At 40.3% G+C, this 19,516-nt stretch overlaps 1 protein-coding gene across 7 annotated transcripts in view; it reads left to right on the plus strand.

Annotated features, from left to right (window-relative positions):
* Positions 1-6,053: 6,053 nt before the first annotated feature.
* The window catches only part of pnpla6 (patatin-like phospholipase domain containing 6), a 92,280-nt gene continuing 78,817 nt past the window's right edge, over positions 6,054-19,516 (plus strand). For 6 of the 7 annotated variants that reach the window (XM_057842972.1, XM_057842971.1, XM_057842970.1 and 3 more), the window contains exons 1-2: positions 6,054-6,147; positions 17,382-17,467. In XM_057842972.1, the coding sequence (XP_057698955.1) occupies positions 17,420-17,467 (48 nt within the window). In that variant the 5' untranslated portion in view covers positions 6,054-6,147; positions 17,382-17,419. Of the gene's footprint in view, positions 6,148-17,378; positions 17,468-19,516 lie in introns of all 7 variants that reach the window. The other variant, XM_057842969.1, reaches the window with a different exon arrangement.

A 19,516-nucleotide genomic window follows, 5' to 3' on the forward strand; every position in this document is an offset into this window, starting at 1 on the left:
TTTTCATCCAATCACCTTGAAATCATCTGGAAATATCGTCCAACATGTCTCCTAGCATTCATTGCAGCGCTATAAATGAGCCGTGATCGGACCTGATCGATCGGGTCCGATCACGTCATGTTCAAAGTATCGGAATTGGTAAAAAAATATCGGCCATGCCTTTTTTTAATATATATATATATTTTTTTTTTAATTAAAACGTTTTCTAATTGTATTTAACGTTACAAACATAATGTTACACTCATCCATAGTCTTTAGTTTAGGCTTAAAGTAGGGTGATCAAGTTCATCCCGCTAGCAGTAATTAATTTTTAAAAAACTATCACGTTAATATAATTAATGCATGCGCTGCACGACCCACGCATACGTTGCAGCGCTCAATCTGTAATGGCGCCGTTTAAATAGAGAGATAAAAGGCAGCGTTAAATGAGTAGAGTGAATTTTGGCAGCCTTTGGAACCTTTTTTTAATTGGCTAAAGCCTTACAATCCCTCTCCCAACGACTAGCAATATCATGGGAAGCAATGTGGGGAAGCAAGGTAGCAATTGATCTTTTTCTTAACACCTTATGTTACTTCCCAATGCAGAGAAGATATATCAATTGGTAGCACTACGCACAGTCATGGTTCCACTTCCCATCATGCATTTGGGCATGGCTACAGTATCATTTACTGAAAGCTCAACAAATACACTAGATGGCAATATTTAGTCACAATCTACAAAGTCACATTTATCCTTTATGAATTACAAGTCTTTCTATCCGTGGATCCCTCTCACAGAAAGAATGTTAATAATGTAAATGCCATCTTGAGGATTTATTGTCATAAACAAATACAGTACTTATGTACTATATGTTGAATGTATATATTCGTCCGAGTTTTATTTATTTATTTATTAATGCATTGCCAAAATGTATATGATCGGGAAAAATTATCGGAAATGATTGGAATTGAATCGTAAGCAAAAAAAAGCAGTCGGATCGGGAAATATCGGGATCGGCAGATACTCAAACTAAAACGATCTTGATCGGATCGGGAGCAAAAAAACATGATCGGAACAACCCTACTTTTTGCCCATTTTTTTGTATCATGGCTGATTAACTGTGAACTGACTTGTGCCTTGGTTGCCAGTTTGTCGGAAGAGGGCGTGCATGCACACTGCACAGCCTGTAGTGTGGTGAAGCAAATTCATTTTTTTATCTTTGAAGCATTTAAGATATTCAACATTTAGGTTGAATTTATTTAAGAGGAGATGAAGCAATTCCATAACACATCTCAACCGCAAGAATTAGGCAAAAGGCAAATTTTTACCTGACGTCTCCTCGCTATGATGTAAAAGAAAAACATGGACACTTAATAGGAACTACTGTAATTTTCGGACTATAAGCGCTACTTTTTTCTCTCACTTTGAATCCTGGTGCTTATAGTCCAGTGCGTCTTATTTGTTGATTTATTTGGGTTAATAGGTAACGCTTTATTTGACAGTGGCGGTATAAGACTTATAAGACCGTCATAATTATGACACTATCATGGGCATAGCTGAATGCCCGAATGCTTATGACAGATGTCAGTAAGTGTCAGCCGGCAAATCATGTCACTAACTCATTTACGTCCAGCTTGGATCTTTTACATCCATTCAAAAGTGAGATAATTTGCCGGATGACACTAAATAACGTCTGTTGTAAGCATTCATTAATGCTCATGTCAGTGTCATGTCATAATTATGATTGTCTTATGACAGTCCTATGGCCACTGTCAAATAAAGTGTTACCAAATACCATAGCTAGCAATTAATGAAACAACTGGAACAGTGAATAAATATTTAGCACAGAACATGATTTTTGATTGTTATTTATTGGGTTGTTCCGATCATGTTTTTTTGCTCCTGATCCCGATCGTTTTAGTTTGAGTATCTGCCGATCCCGATCCGATTGCTTTTTTTTTGCTCCCGATTCAATTCCAATCATTCCCGATAATTTTTCCCGATCATATACATTTTGGCAATGCATTAAGAAAAAAATGAATAAAATCAATCAATCAATCAATCAAATTTATTTATATAGCCCTTTACAAAACCCGAAAGGTCCCCAAAGTGCTTTACAACAAAGACAAACATGGCACATAGTAAATAAAAGGCAGGAAAGTATTATACAATGACATTAGGAAGCAAAGAAAAGAAAAAAGAAACGAAACAACGCATCACGATTAGTCAGACAGCAAACAAAACAATAAAACAGATAAAATCCGAAAACATTAAAAACCCTAAAGAAATAAAACCAGGCTAAACTAATCTTGGGGAAAGGCGAGTCTAAAAAGGTGTGTCTTTAAACGAGATTTAAAAAGGCCCAAATTTGTAGTGGTGCGGATTTCAGGGGGAAGACTATTCCATAACCTGGGTGCAGCAACCGCAAAAGATCGGTCTCCCCACTGTTTGAGTTTGGACCTTGGGACTTGCAAATGAAGTTGGCCGGTAGAGCGAAGACTCCTGCCAGAGTTACGGATGGTTAAAATTTCTGGTAAGTAAGAAGGAGCCTGGCCATTGATAGAATTAAAAACAAACAGTAAAAGTTTAAAATCAATTCTAAAATGGACTGGAAGCCAGTGGAGCGATGATAGCACGGGGGTAATATGTTCACGTCTAGGTGTATCTGTTAAAAATCGAGCAGTAGCATTTTGAACAAGTTGGAGACGAGAAACCGAGGATTTGGGAAGACCAACATAAAGTGCGTTGCAGTAATCCAGCCTTGAGCTTAAAAAAGCGTGAATTGCTTTTTCCAGGTCGTGGCGAGTAAGAAAAGGCTTCACTTTGGCCAAGAGACGGAGCTGGAAAAAACTTGCTCTTACAACAGAACTAATCTGTTTTTCAAAGTTGAGCCTGCAATCGAATATCACTCCGAGATTTTTAACATGTGTTTTAAAAAAGGGAGCCAGAGTGCCAGGGTTGGGCTCAAGGGCATTTAACATAGAAGGTGTGCCAAAAGTAATATATTCAGTTTTGCTTTCGTTAAGATGTAAAAAGTTTTGCGCTAGCCACTGCTTCACATCAGATATGCACTCCATTAATTTAGTGAGAGCAGTTTGTTCGTTGGGTCTCAGACAAATATATACATTCAACATACAGTACATAAGTACTGTATTTTTTTATTATGACAATAAATCCTCAAGATGGCATTGACATTATTAACATTCTTTCTGTGAGAGGGATCCACGGATAGAAAGACTTGACTTTGTATATTGTGACTAAATATTGCCATGTAGTGTATTTGTTGAGCTTTCAGTAAATTATACTGTAGCCATGCCCAAATGCATGATGGGAAGTGGAACCATGACTGTGCGTAGTGCTACGAATTGATATATCTTCTCTGCGTTGGAAAATAACAGGGTATTAAGAAAAAGATCAGTTGCTACCTTGCTTCCCATGATATTTCTAATCGTAGGGAGAGGGAGTATAAGGCTTTAGCAAATTAAAAAAAGGCTGCCAAAATTCACTCTACTCATTTTACGCTGCCTTTTATCTCTATATAGGTAAAACGGTACCATTACAGATTGAGTGCGACAATGCGTGAGTGGGTTGTGCAGCGCATGCATTAATTGCGTTAAATATTTTAACGTGATACATTTTTTAAGAAATTAATTACTGCCGTTATTGGGATGAATTTGATAACCCTACCTTAAGCCTAAACTAAAGACTATGGATGAGTGTTACGTATTATGTTTGTAACGTTAAATACAATTAGAAAACGATTTAATTAAATATATATATATATTTAAAAAAGGCATGGCCGATATTTTTTTGCCGATTCCGGTACTTTGAAAATGACGTGATTGGACTCGATCGACATCTCTAGTTATTTACATTTATAGCGCTGCAATTAATGCTAGGAGACATGTTGGACGATAACAGTGTTGACAGCAGGTGGCAGCAGAGGTGGACTCTCCACCAAGGGAGCAGTGATGGCCAAATGAAGCACTAATGCTTTGCAGCCTATTAGTTCAAAATTTCATGGTGGTTCATTTGGTCTTAGGAGTTAGGACAGTTTTATGTTCCCGCTGTCAAATAAATTGTTACCGGTTAATATCTTTTGGTTTAAATATCCCATACAGTGAGGACACCTCCGGCTTACAGTCCAGTGCGGCTTATCTATGAACAAATGTTGTTTCCGTGTCAAATTTGGTGGGTGGCGGCTTATAGTCAGGTGTGTCTTAAAGTCTGAAAATTACGGTAATATGTATAACAACGTTGACGCATATGTAAGTTGACGCCATTGACGGCCATGGACGTCCAAATTTCCCATTTATTTTCATTGGCAAAAAAACAAATGTCCCCAAATCAACAGGAAATGACCAGATATCAATAGGACGTCTCCCCCAAATGTCCCCGATTCCATTGACGCATATGGAAGTCGATGCCATTGACGGCCATGGATGTCCAACTCTTCCATTCCATTTCCAATGGCATTTACTTTGGTTAATCCCATAGACGGCCATGTATGTTGATTCTGTTGATGCCAATGTACTTGGATTCCATTGACGAATATGTAAATCGATGCCATTGACGGCCATGGACGTCCAAATTTCACATTCATTTCCAAATCCGAAATGTCACCAAGTCAACAGGAAGTGACCTGATATTTTCCCTGAAATGCCCCCCAAACCAATCTGGGCGGGGCTAAGCTCTCTCACCACACAGCAAAGCCCCATAGTAATTTCTCCAGAAATTGCAGTTTCTAGTATGTATAATAATATCATATACAAAAACCTACGGGAGCACAAAGTACCTGAACTATATAATGCAAGCTTTTGATCATTCTAGTGTACTTTGGTAGCACCTGAAATAAATGCTTCTCGTAATCACCGGAAATAGCTTATTGCCAGGGGTGAAAGTGGTTCGAATTTCTTGCCGGAACTTACTGACCTGAAGGTCGCCACGGAGCCACAAATTTTATTTTTTATTGATTTTTTCCCTTTTTTGGGGGGGCACTACTGACATGCTAAGATAACTGTTTTGGTCAGTTATTTCTATAACACATACAAAAACTGTTTTTTTTTTAATTCAAAATTGTATTTTTTTCAATGATTTGCAAAATAAAAGTTAACAAAAACAGCTATAACCCCAACCTCCATCTCCTCTAATTTTTATTTTCCCTCATTTACTCACATACTAAATGCCAAATCTCAATTTTAACTAATTAAGAACATAGGATGTATATTAAAATTGAAGATAATGTAAACATTTACTTGTTTGTTTTTTTTAATAATAAAGATAACAGTAACATACATTCAGAAAAATAAGTACAAATGACTTATTTTATGCAAAGAGAAATGGAATATATTTTGAAGATCGCGCAAACATGTGAGTTTTTTAAATCATAAGGAAATTAATAAGTAGCCTAACATAAATGAACAAATATAAGTTCAAAGTGCACATTGACAGCTAAGATGTTCTGAACCTCCCCATCAGAGCAAATAAAACTAAATAAGATAAATAAGCCACCCTAACTCTTTCCTTGCTCTAAAAGATTTGATCCATTATCTGTTGCATTGTCCTTTTTTTTTTTTTTTTTTTTTTTTAATATATATATATTTTTTCTGATGTTGGTAGATTGTTTTCTTCTTGGAGATGAAATGCATGTGTGGCAGCTTAGCTTTTTTTTTTTTCACATAGCGTTTTGACAGTTGCCGTCATATTTGCAGAATCAAAGCACCGTATACCGGAACAGCGTTCCTGCCCTGAAACTCATACCGGAACAGCGTTCCGGCCCTGAATCTTATACCGGAACAGTGTTCCGGCCCTGAATCTTATACCGGAACTGCGTTCCTGACCGTTCCCGCCCACTTTCACCCCTGCTTATTGCAGTAACGTGGAAAAAAAGTCATCATAAGGTTTTCCACCGACAGTAAGATGTAAAAGCTGTCAATAGATAGATAAATAACTAAAAAAACATAATTCTCAATGGTCATTGGACAATATTTTGTTCGCATTGACAAGCCCCTATCTTATTCAAGCACTGTGATTGGTTTATTCCCCCTTCCGCTTTACTTCCGGATTGGTTTAGCCTATCGTGGAGGAATGAAGGCGGAGTATCAAATATGTGTTCTCTCCTGTTATTTGACAGTCATTGACGAAAAATCTGGTGCCCATCAGTTCAGGTAAATGCCACCTCCTTCCAGGTTTTTAATGTGTCTGCTTTTACATGTATGTTTTTGTTCAGGTTTTGTATATATATGTGAATCGTATCATTGAGTGTTTACCCTGTCGTGATGAGATGAGAGTGGTGCAAAGTACGCCTCACCGTCCCAGTGTATAATACCGCTGGTGTTTACCTGAATACAAATATTAAAGGGAAAAGTAAATAATGAGACGCAAGTGACTTCTCGCACTAAGTAAAATGTGTAATGAATGAGTTGTTAGAGGTTCTCCAGTGGGTGGAATGCCAGTGGTGGACCGCTATCGGTAGCATCGACCGCTAGCTTATGTTTTCGCACAGATGACGTTACAAATGGGACAAGCAGCCCTGTGCCCTCTGCGCTAAATGTAGGAAAGGGTTTTACCAGCGTTTCCTTTCTCAAATGCACCGATATATCGAGAAAAGCATTGACATTTCCGTACAACATTTCCTCCCTTCTGTGCTGAATCAAACAATCCTACAGTCATCTAATAGGTTTTCATGGAAATGCAGCAACGAGCTAACACAGCTAATTGATTGGGGATTTATACAGTACAGCTATATTGATTGTCTTGCATGCATTTAACAGTTGAATTTTAGTCGATGTCCTTTGTGTTTAAAACGTGACGACCCTGTTATTTTTCAACAAGTCAGTTTGGCAACACCTTGGGCAGAGGGTGCTTAATTTCACATAGCTACTCTGACTGCAGGGAAGAATATGAGCTAACACTAATAGGCTCGCCTTTCTCTTATTTACTTTTTGCTGGCCCTTCATACCATAAGGTGCTTAGTTTTGACATGTCTGCATGTACTCTCACGTTATGCCCTGTTGCAAGTTTTCATTGGGGATGTCCCAAGTCCCAAGGGTTAAAGCAACACTAGGTAACCAGTGTTGGGCACGTTACTTAGGGTGACCAAACGTCCTCTTTTGCCCGGACATGTCCACCTTTCATGTCGTGTCCTCGTAATCCGGCCGGGTTTTAAAAATTCATGAAAATGTCCGGTTTTTATGATATTTCAAAGGACCAATTTGAAGAAAATCCCTCCGGCCGCTGGGAGGCAGCGCTTGCCTGCGTTGTCGTGGCTCCTACTAGTAGAGGCGGGAGAAGGAGTACAGTTTACCCCTTGTATTATGGGGCATTACCGCCATCTACTGGGTTGACGGTTTGGCAAGAAAACAGACAGTTACAGACTACAATAAGGAGTAGGTTTAAGAGACGTTTATAGTGCTCCGTACAACTTTCTGTTAGTTTATCTTCTGTTAATGTCGCTCATGTGTCTTCTGTTATATACTATACAACATATGGGTACAAAGAGATGCAGTATGTTGTATTAGTCTTGTATTAATTGTTCTGCATTCGTGTATTTGGTTGAATGTTAGTATTATATTCTAAGTGGGAGCGCCTGCACAGTTGTTAAGTGTTTTACTATAAATACGTATATAATGGCAACTGTTGACTTCTGTCGGAGGTTTGTACTGGCGTGATCTGTAAAATCCCGTTTGGTGTTGCATCGTTGTGCTACAGATGATTGTAAACTTATATAGCAAAGTTTGATTTTGCCTCGTCTCCCGGTACTCGCTAATAGGGTAGCTATCAGTGAGCTAACTGAGCCGTGCTACGCATTATGGGAAACGTAGTTGAACTGCTACGTTTGGAAACATGCCGGTTGAATAATTTGTCAGTTTATTTTAGTTATTGTTTGCGTGCAATCTAGAACATTGAATGAGAATAAAAATTGAGTGGGAATAACAATTTCTCAACGACAGTTGTCGTGATAATTTATAAAAATGTTTATGTGCCACAAGCCTACTGTGTGTCTGTATTGACTTTACTTTATTTCCACGGGTCTGCATGATATATATTTTTTTGTCATTATTTAATTTTTTATTTTATTTTATTTTATTTTATTTTATTATTTTTTAGTAAAAATAAAGCCTGTTCAACAAAAAAACTTATTTCCATATAGTATATAATATATACTATTTGGCTTTTTTTTTTTTTTTTTTTTTTTTGAATAAAACTGAATTTTTCTGTCCGGATGGAGGAGGCACACTTTAAATATATTAAAGTGATATAGGCATCTTTGAGTGAACTTCGAGTAAAATTCAAGTATCTCGAGGCCGGGCAAAGTGTCCTCTTTTTTGGAAATCAAAATATGGTCACCCTGACGTTACTTTAAGAAAGTATTTAGTTATAGTTACCCACTACTTCTTCCAAAAAGTAACTGAGTTAGTAACTGGATTACTCTATAGTAAAAGTAACTAGTTACCAGGGAAAGTAACTATTTTCGTTACTTTAAAAAGAAGTTGTTGTATGTCAAAGAATTTGAAATTTTCTGAGCTGTATTCGAGTCAGTTGAATAGAGAAGAACAGACAGGTAGTTGTGTTATGGAACCTTGTAATATTTATTGCACCTCACCAGCAACAGATTTATCCCACACTTGAAGTGCAACAAAAATAAACAGTAAACAATATAATAAAACAAAAATCAGCAGTAAACAATGTAACCACAGATGTCGACTAAAGCTTTGCCCCGGGACATAAATTACACTTTACATGCACGTTCTTTCCTTTATTTTTGACCAACTTGAAATAGTGTTTATATTTCCACTTCGTAAAGGACAAATTTTCCTCTGAATGCTCTGCCATCATATCCCTCTGCATCTGTTTTGCGTGTGTGTGTTTGCCGCACGCGCTGTTCCGGTTTGTGTGTGAAAACACCGGCTGTGATTGGCTTACCATGACACATGACTGTAACCCTCAGCCAATCACAATCACTTCCATCGCATCTATCCAGGGGGTGCATTCAGGTAGCCTCGTCCCCCTACTCCTCCCCTCACCTTCAAAGCGTCTGCCGTCCTCAAGATGGTAGCAGCATTCATGCTGGCTGACAGTGGGAGATGGGAACGAGGCTAGCATTCAGGTTTAGCAAACATAAAAACGTTAGCAAGCTTATAATGGCTTTATAATGGCTTTAATCCCAACACTGTAGGTAACTTTTCAGTTTTGGTCGATTTTAGCGATGCCGGTGGATAAAAGCGGTAGTGTTTTGCCTTAAGGAAGACTGCGTTTCCCAGTGTCGTGAAATCATGTTCTCGCGCCGCCGTAACCGGAACGCAGAAGCATAAGGGGCCGTTTATATGGTGACTCTCCGAAAAGACGAAAAATTTCATGTTTGCATCTATATGGTTCCATCTCCATTCGACCAATGTCGCAATTCTGCATCAAAACGTATTCATGCCAGGCCCTAGGTGGCAGTGCAGATTTACAAGGCGACAGCGAATGATGCACTTTGACTCCACCAACCTCCTCAGCCCGGAAGACAACATGCCCGCCCACTCCAAGCAATGGCATTTTTCTTTTGCTCCAAAAGGCTCATAAATGGAAACATTTAACATATTTAAATTAAAAATATGATCAAAACAGTAAATTAAAGCCGACGTTCTGCCATTTGCTGTTTTTAATGTTTAGTAGCATGGCTGCACATGCCATATGTGACGTGTGCGAGTGTTGATGTTACCGATATGGATGCAGAGCAAGCCCCCACAATCGAATCCTTCCACTTTGGGGGCAGGATTCCAAGTTTTGAGTCTTCGCCAACACCATACGCCGCAACACAGTCATTGCGTCTTGGTGTTGCAGAGTCGCCATGTAAACTGTCCATAAATCTGCCTTTAGTGTGGCTAACACCCCCCCCCCCCCCCCCCCCCCCCCACCCAACACGACAAGCCAGCGAGTGAAAGGTGGGCCAATGTTTATTCAAGAGTACCATTTTATCCTTGTAGCCTTTTTGTCCCCTCTTCGGACAAAACTTTTTGTCTGTTTTGTTGCTCTGCCATCTTTGTAGAATTCACGCGGAAGAGTTCGCATCGACTTCAGTCTTTATAACTGATAGGGAAGGGGGGGAGTGACGTATGCCATAAAGCAGTCATCACATTTGTAGTTTTTTTGTGTGGCAGGGTTCCTGCCACCCTTCTCAAAGTTAATTAGTGCCGGTGAAAGCGATACAGACCCCCACAAGATATAAAAGAAGTGTCATTAAACTAGTTGTCAGTCGATGTATCATCACAGATGTTAAGAAAATATGTTATGAAGGTTGAAAAGTTACCTAGTGCTGCGTTAAACACTGTACAAATGCGCATCATATTACACAAGCATGTCAGTGTTTGCTCTGGACAGTGGTGTCAACACTAGCTTTGTTCATAGAGAACAATAGATGTTGGCCTGAGTGGAGAGAGGCAAGAGCCAGCCTCTTGCCTCATCACATCTCTGTGGGGCTACAAGCATTTGTTTTGACCACTCCTAAAAGCATTTGAAGGAAGAGGTAGCTGGTCAATGTTTGGATTGAGGCTCACCTGGGTGAAAACAGTTTTGGTGCAGTGGCAAGCTCACGCACTCAAATTCAAACCCACTAGTATGCATTATGTTTGAACAAACAATCAGCACAATAGAAAGTGCACTTTGGAGCATGGATGGTCGGTTCCCCCAAAACTGTTATCGCAGACAACGGGTGCGATTGATTTCCACTTAGTTCTGTTGTCATTTGCTTTAAGTGCAAAGTCAGTTATATTTTAGTGCAGTATTGCCATTTCTCCTCTAAATGGCACACCAATAGACTGAATTCAAAAGCTTTACTACGGAAGCTTCTTGTTTGAAGGATAATGGCGGACAGATGATACTTGCTGTGGTTGCTCTATTGCTGCAACATACTGTCCTGAAGATTGTTTTGTCACTGTCTCTTACTTCATGCAACATGACACAACCCCCAGCCTTTGAGTAATTCAATTTGATCAGTATACAGCAGTGCAGTGACATTCAACCATGAGCTGATGATGACGACTGGGCAGGAAGTGCATCAGGCTCATTACGCAGCTGATGCCAGCCTGCAGTCCTAAGTACATGCAAGTCCTGAAAGCATTTAGTGTCCAGATGAAAGTCATTTACAGTGGTATGAAAAAGTATCTGAACCTTTTGGAATTTCTCACATTTCTGCATAAAATCATCATTAAATGTGATCTGATCTTTGTCAAAATCACACAGATGAAAATACAGTGTCTGCTTTAACTAAAACCACCCAACCCTTTATAGGATTTCATATTTTAATGAGGATAGTATGCAAACAATGAGAGAAGGGGGGAAAATAAGTAAGTGAACCCTCACATTTAATATTTTGTGCTTCCTGTAGCTGCAGATCAGTCTGGCACATCGATCAATACTAATCTTGGTCCATTCTTCTCTACAAAACTTCCGTAGTTCAGTCAAATTCCTGGGATGGCTGGCATGAATCGCTGTCTTTAGGTCATGCCACAGCATCTCAATGGAGTTCAAGTCTGAACTTTGACTTGGCCACTCCAGAACGTGTATTTTGTTGTTCTGAAACATTTTTTTGAGTTGATTTACCTCCGGGTTTTGGATCATTGTCTTGTTGCAGCATCCATCCTCTTTTTAGATTCAACTGTCTGACAGACAGCTCTTTAAGTCTCCTTAGGCCGAGGGTTCACTTACTTATTTTTCCCCCTTCTGTCATTGTTTGAATGCTATTTCCATTAAAATATGAAAACCTATGTTTGGGTGATTTTAGTTAAAGCAGGCACTGTTTTTACATCTATGTGATTTTGACAAAGATCAGATCACATTTGATGATTTTATGCAGATACGTGAGAAATTCCAAAAGGTTCAGATACCCATATTCAAACCTCATTCCAAAAAAACAAGGGACACAATAGAAATTGTGAATAAAAACGATCAAATGATGTCATAGTGTCAATTTCAATATTCTATTCAGAATCAAACATACTGCTAGTGTTGTCAATAACGGGGTTATGTTTTTTCAGTAATGAGTAATCTAATTAATTACTTTTCTCATCTTGGCAACGCTATTACTGTTACTAAGGCGGAAAAGGCGTGCGTTACTAAGTTGGTTGAATAAAAAAAAAGTCTGAGAGAGACGGACTCACGGAGACGAGAGAGCAGAGCAGGAGTGGGGAAGACGCCGTTGCAAACGCGATGCCAGGTGGCTCCAATAATACCTGACTGTAGCCATAGCCTACAAACTGCTCCCACATGATATGGTCGATATCACATTTAATAGAACTAGATGCAAATGACAGACAGGGCTGCATTGGCAACATGTTTTAAGGACTACATGCGTTAGTAAACAGCCGCCATCTTAAAGCAGTAGACCTCTGAGGAAGGCTCTGATGTAGAGATCCTTCCTAGCGAACCTAAGTAACTTTTTTTTTTTTTTTTTAAATCTAAAATGCTCCTAAATCGGCAAAATCTTGACTTAAATCTATCTTTAAATGATGAAAGGGTTTTAAAACTTACACATGTTGAAAATAGACATAAGGGAACTAATGCAATAACGGGAGCAATTTTAACAACTTTAACGGTTGATTCACAACTTTAAATGACTTTCACACATAGCAAAGGTTACTATCAAGTTATCGCAATACCCTTGTGTCTAGTTAAGTGGAGGGTAAAGAATTGGGCTAGGGCCAATTGTCCCCAAAACCCTTTAAACTCACATTGTGTGACCTGTTTTTTTCTTCTTGAGGAAAAAAAAACATGAAAATGATCACTAGTTACTTTGCCAAGTAACGAATTACTCTTACATTCAGGTAACTAAGTTACTAACGCAATTACTTTTTGGGAGAAGTAATTTCTAACTGTAATTAATTACTTTTTTAAAGTAAAATTAACAACACTGCATACTGCAGATCAAGGGTGCCCAAGTCCGGTCCTCGAGAGCCCCTATCCAGCTTGTTTTCCATGTCTCCCTCCGTTAACACTCCTGAATAAAATAATCAGCTCATCAGCAAGCTCTGCAGGAGCCTGACAACGATCCTGATGATATGATTCAAGTGTGTTGGAGAAGGAAGACATGGGAATTAAGATGGATAGGGGCTCTCTAGGACCAGACTTGGACACACCTGCTGTAGATGATAATTTTAAAGGTGCTGTGAAATGACTTGAAAATGATAGCAGACCATACAGTGGGGCAAATAAGTATTTAGTCAACCACCAATTGTGCAAGTTCTCCTACTTGAAAAGATGAGAGAAGCCTGTAATTGTCAACATGGGTAAACCTCAACCACGAGAGACAGAATGTGAAAAAAAAAAAAACCCAGAAAATCTCATTGTTTGATTTTTAAAGAATTTATTTCCAAATTGGAGTGGATAATAAGTATTTGGTCACCTACAAACAAGCAAGATTTCTGGCTGTCAAAGAGGTCTAACTTCATCTAATGAGGTCTAACGACGCTCCACTCGTTACCTGTATTAATGGCACCTGTTTTAACTCATTATTGGTATAAAAGACACCTGTCCACAACTTCAGTCAGTCAGTCAGTCACACTCCAAACTCCACTATGGCTAAGACCAAAGAGCTGTCGAAGGACACCAGAGACAAAATTGTAGACCTGCACCAGGCTGGGAAGACTGAATCTGCAATAGGTAAAACATTTGGTGTAAAGAAATCAACTGTGGGAGCAATTATTAGAAAATGGAAGACATACAAGACAACTGATAATCTCCCTCGATCTGGGGCTCCATGCAAGATCTCACCCCGTGGCGTCAAAATGATAACAAGAGCGGTGAGCAAAATCCAGAACCACCCAAGGGGAGCTAGTGAATGACCTACAGAGAGCTGGGACCACAGTTACAAAGGCTATTATCAGTAACACAATGCGCCGCCAGGGACTCAAATCCTGCACTGCCAGACGTGTCCCCCTGCTGAAGCTAGTACACGTCCAGGCCCGTTTGCGGTTCGCTAGAGAGCATTTGGATGATCCAGAAGAGGACTGGGAGAATGTGTTATGGTCAGATGAAACCAAAATAGAACTTTTTGGTTGAAACGCAGGTTCTCGTGTTTGGAGGAGAAAGAATACTGAATTGCATCCGAAGAATACCATACCCACTGTGAAGCATGGGGGTGGAAACATCATGCTTTGGGGTTTTTTTTCTGCAAAGGGGCCAGGACAACTGATCTGTGTAAAGGAAAGAATGAATGGGGCCATGTATCGAGAGATTTTGAGTGAAAATCCCCTTCCTTCAGCAAGGGCATTGAAGATGAGACGTGGCTGGGTCTTTCAGCATGACAATGATCCCAAACACACAGTCAGGGCAACAAAGGAGTGGCTTCGTAAGAAGCATTTCAAGGTCCTGGAGTGGCCTAGCCAGTCTCCAGATCTTAACCCAATAGAAAATCTATGGAGGGAGTTGAAAGTCCGTGTTGCCCAACGACAGCCCCAAAACATCACTGCTCTAGAGGGGATCTGCATGGAGGAATGGGCCAAAATACCAGCAACAGTGTGTGAAAAGCTTGTGAAGAGTTACAGAAAACGTTTGGCCTCCGTTATTGCCAACAAAGGGTACATAACAAAGTATTGAGATGAACTTTTGGTGTTGACCAAATACTTATTTTCCACCATGATTTGCAAATAAATTCTAAAAATCAAACAATGTGATTTTCTGGGTTTTTTTCCACATTCTGTTTCTCATGGTTGAGGTTTACCCATGTTGACAATTGCATCCATCCATCCATCCATTATCTTCCGCTCTTTCCGGGGTCGCGTCGCGGGGGCAGCAGCTTTAACAGGGAAGCCCAGACTTCCCTCTCGCCAGCCACTTCAACCAGCTCCTCCGGCGGGATCCCAAGGCGTTCCCAGGTCAGCCGAGAGACATGGTCTCTCCAGCGTGTCCTGGGTCGTCCACGGGGCCTCCCGCTGGTTGGACATGCCAGGAACACACCTCCAGGGAGGCTTCCGGGAGGCATCCGAACCAGATGCGTGAGCCACCTCAGCTGGCTCCTCTGTACGTGAAGGAGTAGCAGCTCGACGCCGAGTCCCTCCCGGATGACCGAGCTTCTCACGCTATCTCTAAGGGAGAGCCCGGACACCCTGCGGAGGAAACTCATTTCGGCCGCTTGTATCCGGGATCTAGTTCTTTCGGTCACAACCCAAAGCTTGTGACCATAGGTAAGGTTAGGAACGTAGATCGACTGGTAAATCGAGAGCTTTGCCTTTCGGCTCAGCACCTTCTTCACCACTACGGACCGGTGCAGAGTCCGCATTACTGCAGACGTTGCACCGATTCGCCTGTCGATCTCCCGCTCCTGCCTACCGTCACTCGTGAACAAGACCCCAAGATACTTGAACTCCTCCACTTGGGGCAGGGTATCATCCCCGACCCGGAGAGGGCACTCCACCCTTTTCCGACTCAGGACCATGGTCTCCGATTTGGAGGTGCTGATCTTCATCCCAACCGCTTCACACTCAGCTGCGAACCGCTCCAGTGAGAGTTGGAGGTCACAGCTTGATGAAGCCAACAGCACTAAATAATCTGCAAAAAGCAGAGATTCAATGCTGAGGTCACCAAACCGGACCCCCTCAATGCTTCGGCTGTGCCTAGAAATTCTGTCCATAAAAATTATGAACAAAATTGGTGACAAAGGGCAGCCTTGGCGGAGTCCAACCCTCACTGGGAATGAATTTGACTTACTGCCGGCAATGCGGACCAAACTCTGACACAGGTCGTACAGGGACCGAACAGCCCTTACCAAGGGGCTCGGTACCCTGTACTGCCGGAGCACCCCCCACAGGACTCCCCGAGGCACACGGTCGAACGCCTTCTCCAGATCCACAAAACACATGTAGACTGATTGGGCGAACTCCCATGCGCCCTCAAGGACCCTGCCGAGGGTGTAGAGCTGGTCCACTGTTCCACGGCCGGGACGAAAACCACACTGCTCCTCCTGAATCCGAGATTCGACTTCTAGGCGGACTCTCCTTTCCAGCACCCCTGAATAGACTTTACCAGGGAGGCTGAGGAGTGTGATCCCTCTATAATTGGAACACACCCTCCGGTCCCCCTTCTTAAAAAGGGGGACCACCACCCCGGTCTGCCAATCCAGAGGCACTGTCCCCGATGTCCACGCGGTGTTGTAGAGGCATGTCAGCCACGACACCCCTACAACATCCAGAGCCTTTAGGAACTCCGGGCGGATCTCATCTTTACCCATGTTGACAATTACAGACCTCTCTAATATTTTCAAGTGGGAGAACTTGCACAATTGGTGGTTGACTAAATACTTATTTTCCCCACTGTATATTGTACACAAATCTATCCAAAAATTGTGACGGAAAAGGCTTAATCATTAAATTAGATTGTAATTAATCTTCCTTTCTCAGCTGCCGTGGCCACAACTACTAAAACATCTGCTAACATAAAATTATGTTACACCCAGAATGAGCTGCAGAATTTTGCAGTTTGCTAGCAGGCTATCCATAGGGTTTCTATTGTCTTTTTGCCGTGTTAGCGTTCTGTCATTCTGTCAACATGCAATAGCTAATTCAGTGCTAGAGAGCTAGACATGAGCATCAGTTCTGGTTTTGATGTCACAGCCAGAATTGGTAAAAAAAAAAGTGGGCGTTCCCTGAGCCGTTGTTTTGGTTGTGATAACAATGAAATTGTACAAAAACAGCCAGATTTTACAGCCAAATTGCCAAAAAAGCGTAACAGCCGAGCCCTCCCTAAGGGACCATATTTACTTCCGTAAATACGTTACGCGGTGTTACACGTGTCGCATTGCGCATGTGTGTATTGATTAAAAAAAATATACAGTATTTGATCGTTGCAGCCGTAATAGTATTTAATTGTTGCGGCCCTAACAAAAATAAAAAAATTTTGGAGGAGAATAAGAAGATAATCCCTTTAGGGGGACGGAGGACTGGGGGTAGCTACCATCTGCATGGGTTTATTATATGTCTGATTTTTATGAAAAAAGCCAGGCTCAGTGACCCCTGGTTCATGATGTTTCAGAATGCAATCGTTTGACTCCTGTGTGTCACTTGCTCTCATTTCAGGGATTTGATCCAGAGATTAAATTTTTGTTACAGTAATCTGACAGTGACAATCGATCTTGAACCCCTTTGCTAAGCTTTTACGCAACCACAGTAGCATTCATTGTCTTGCTAGTTCATAATGTTTATGGATTTTCATATTTATTATTTTTGATGGAGTTTAATCGGAAGAGACACTTTTGAACTGCTTAGGTTGAATAGATCGTGTTCTTGAGTCAACCAATGATTTCAAAAACAAAAAAAAAATCCATAGAAAACAATTGAAGTTGAAATGATTGCAATTTAAAAACCTGTTTACGCATCCATTGCACTACATTGTAACTTTAACCCTACCCATGATTTTGTTTCAGCAGACTTTTATGGATCACCCCTATGAAGAAGCAGGCTTACAATGGGACAGAGTACCTCGGAAGAAGAGGTCCAAATAAATGGCCCAGAGGTTGGTTTGTCATTCAGTAACTCTGGACAAATAAGAAGCCTATTGGAATTGTTTGTTGTTAAGAAAGATGAATTAAAAAAAAAAAAATCCTCGACACTTGGGTACTGTATATTTTTAGGTGCATCTGCTGCCTTTGTTCTCACCATCTGCCAGTACCACTCAGTATTCAAAGTATTTGAAGCATAATCCTTTCCTCTTCATACACTTGTCAATATGCCCTTATCGCAGGCATATAACTAGAAAAACATAATTCTAGTATCATTGACTGGATGCTGCAAAACCTGCTCTGCTTATTTTTTTAATTAAGAATGTCTGAAGTTGGATGTAACAGACAAAATGAGGAATATATCCTTCAAAAGGTAGATAAGTTTGATCCATCCTTTTCCTGGTGTCCTAGAAAAGTGATGTTTGGATGAAAAATTTGGAGCTGAAAATTTTGGATATTTGATCAGTTTAATGTAGAGACGCACGATAATATCGGTCACCGATAATTATCGGCCGATAATGGCAATTATGATGTCACACAGATAATCCAGATAAAACGAAATTCTACCGATAATGCAATCCGATAATTATATACTTGATTTAGCCTCCAAATGTGCGCAATCAACAGTTTTGTCCAATTCTGCTACTTTTAAGGAGGTGTTTTTGCAGTGTAGTAATGTGTTATATGTTAGGAATGGCTTACTTTTAAAGGCATTTTTGTGCAACTTGGGTGTTTACTCTCTAAGTAATTGTTGCCAAAATATTACCATTACACAATGTCATTGCCATTGTTTAGTTGTTGGAATTTACTACTTGTTCACATTTGATGTGGCAAAAAAATAGCACTAAATTACATTTTTACACAGTAACATTTGATCTTTGTATACTTTAAAATTTTACATACATATTTAAATAGAATTATCGGCATGACATTATCGGTTAAGGGGTGGAAGGGGCAGAAAATTATCGGTTATCGATATCGGTTGAAAAATGTATTATCGTGCATCACTAGTTTAATGGTACAGTCCAGTGTTGTTTTTGGCAGCCCTTTTAATTTACGTCTTAGTGTTTTGGACAAAAATACTTATAAGTCATATTTTAGTCATTTCAAAATGTGTTCGTCTTTGTCTAGTTTTAGTCAATGAAAACTCAGACAAATTTCGTCTAATTTTAGTCGTCAATTCTCAAAATGTTTTCGTTTATAAACTTTAAAGGTTTTAGTCCATGAATGAATAAATAAATGTTTCCAACAATTTCGAATGACCATTGACAGACGAGCACATAATTGTAGAGTCTACAAGGACATCACCATCTTCATGATGATAATACACACTCAGCATAAAAATGGCACATTATTTGCAATTAATTAAACTAGAGCTGAAACGAATACTCGAGTAACTCGAGTTTAAAAACTGATCCGAGTAATTTTATTCACCTCGAGGAATGGTTTAATTTTGCCAGCTCTAAGCATCACGTTTTGCCCGGACTACTTTTAATGCGGGACAACTCGCTGACGTCACGTGCGTACAGGAAGAAGCAATTTAAAAAAAAAAAAAAAAAAAAAAACTTACTGCAGCCGACAGCCGCTACAAACTACGCCGAAGTTGCTAAAAACTATGCCCGCATGATGCTAGTGTGGTAGCAGGTAGTGTCCGATGCGTCTCATAGATATCGCATGCATTTAGGACTAGATGCGAAATGACAGACTCGGCCGCATCTGGGCAGCGTTAGTAAACAGCCGCTATCTTTAAGCAGTAGACTTCTCGGCGCTAATAAATATAACGTTACTGTCACTCGCTCACGTAACGTTAGCCCTTCGGAGGGCTAGGTTTCTATTGATTATGACCACTGTCGATGCGTGGCTAACGTGTCTTACATACAGGCTTTATTTAATCTGTAAAAACACAGCGCTGTAGAGTGATGAGGGTGTAAAATTAAAACATAATAAAGCTAACTGTCAGTTTTAGCTCAGTAGTCATTGCTGAATAAAACACCAAGTAGCACTGGTCCCTAATGTGCTCCAATACAGCAAGTATCATACTGTACATTTATTTTGAACAGTGC

This window comes from Corythoichthys intestinalis, chromosome 8, assembly GCF_030265065.1.
Source record: "Corythoichthys intestinalis isolate RoL2023-P3 chromosome 8, ASM3026506v1, whole genome shotgun sequence".
Taxonomy (NCBI): domain Eukaryota; kingdom Metazoa; phylum Chordata; class Actinopteri; order Syngnathiformes; family Syngnathidae; genus Corythoichthys; species Corythoichthys intestinalis.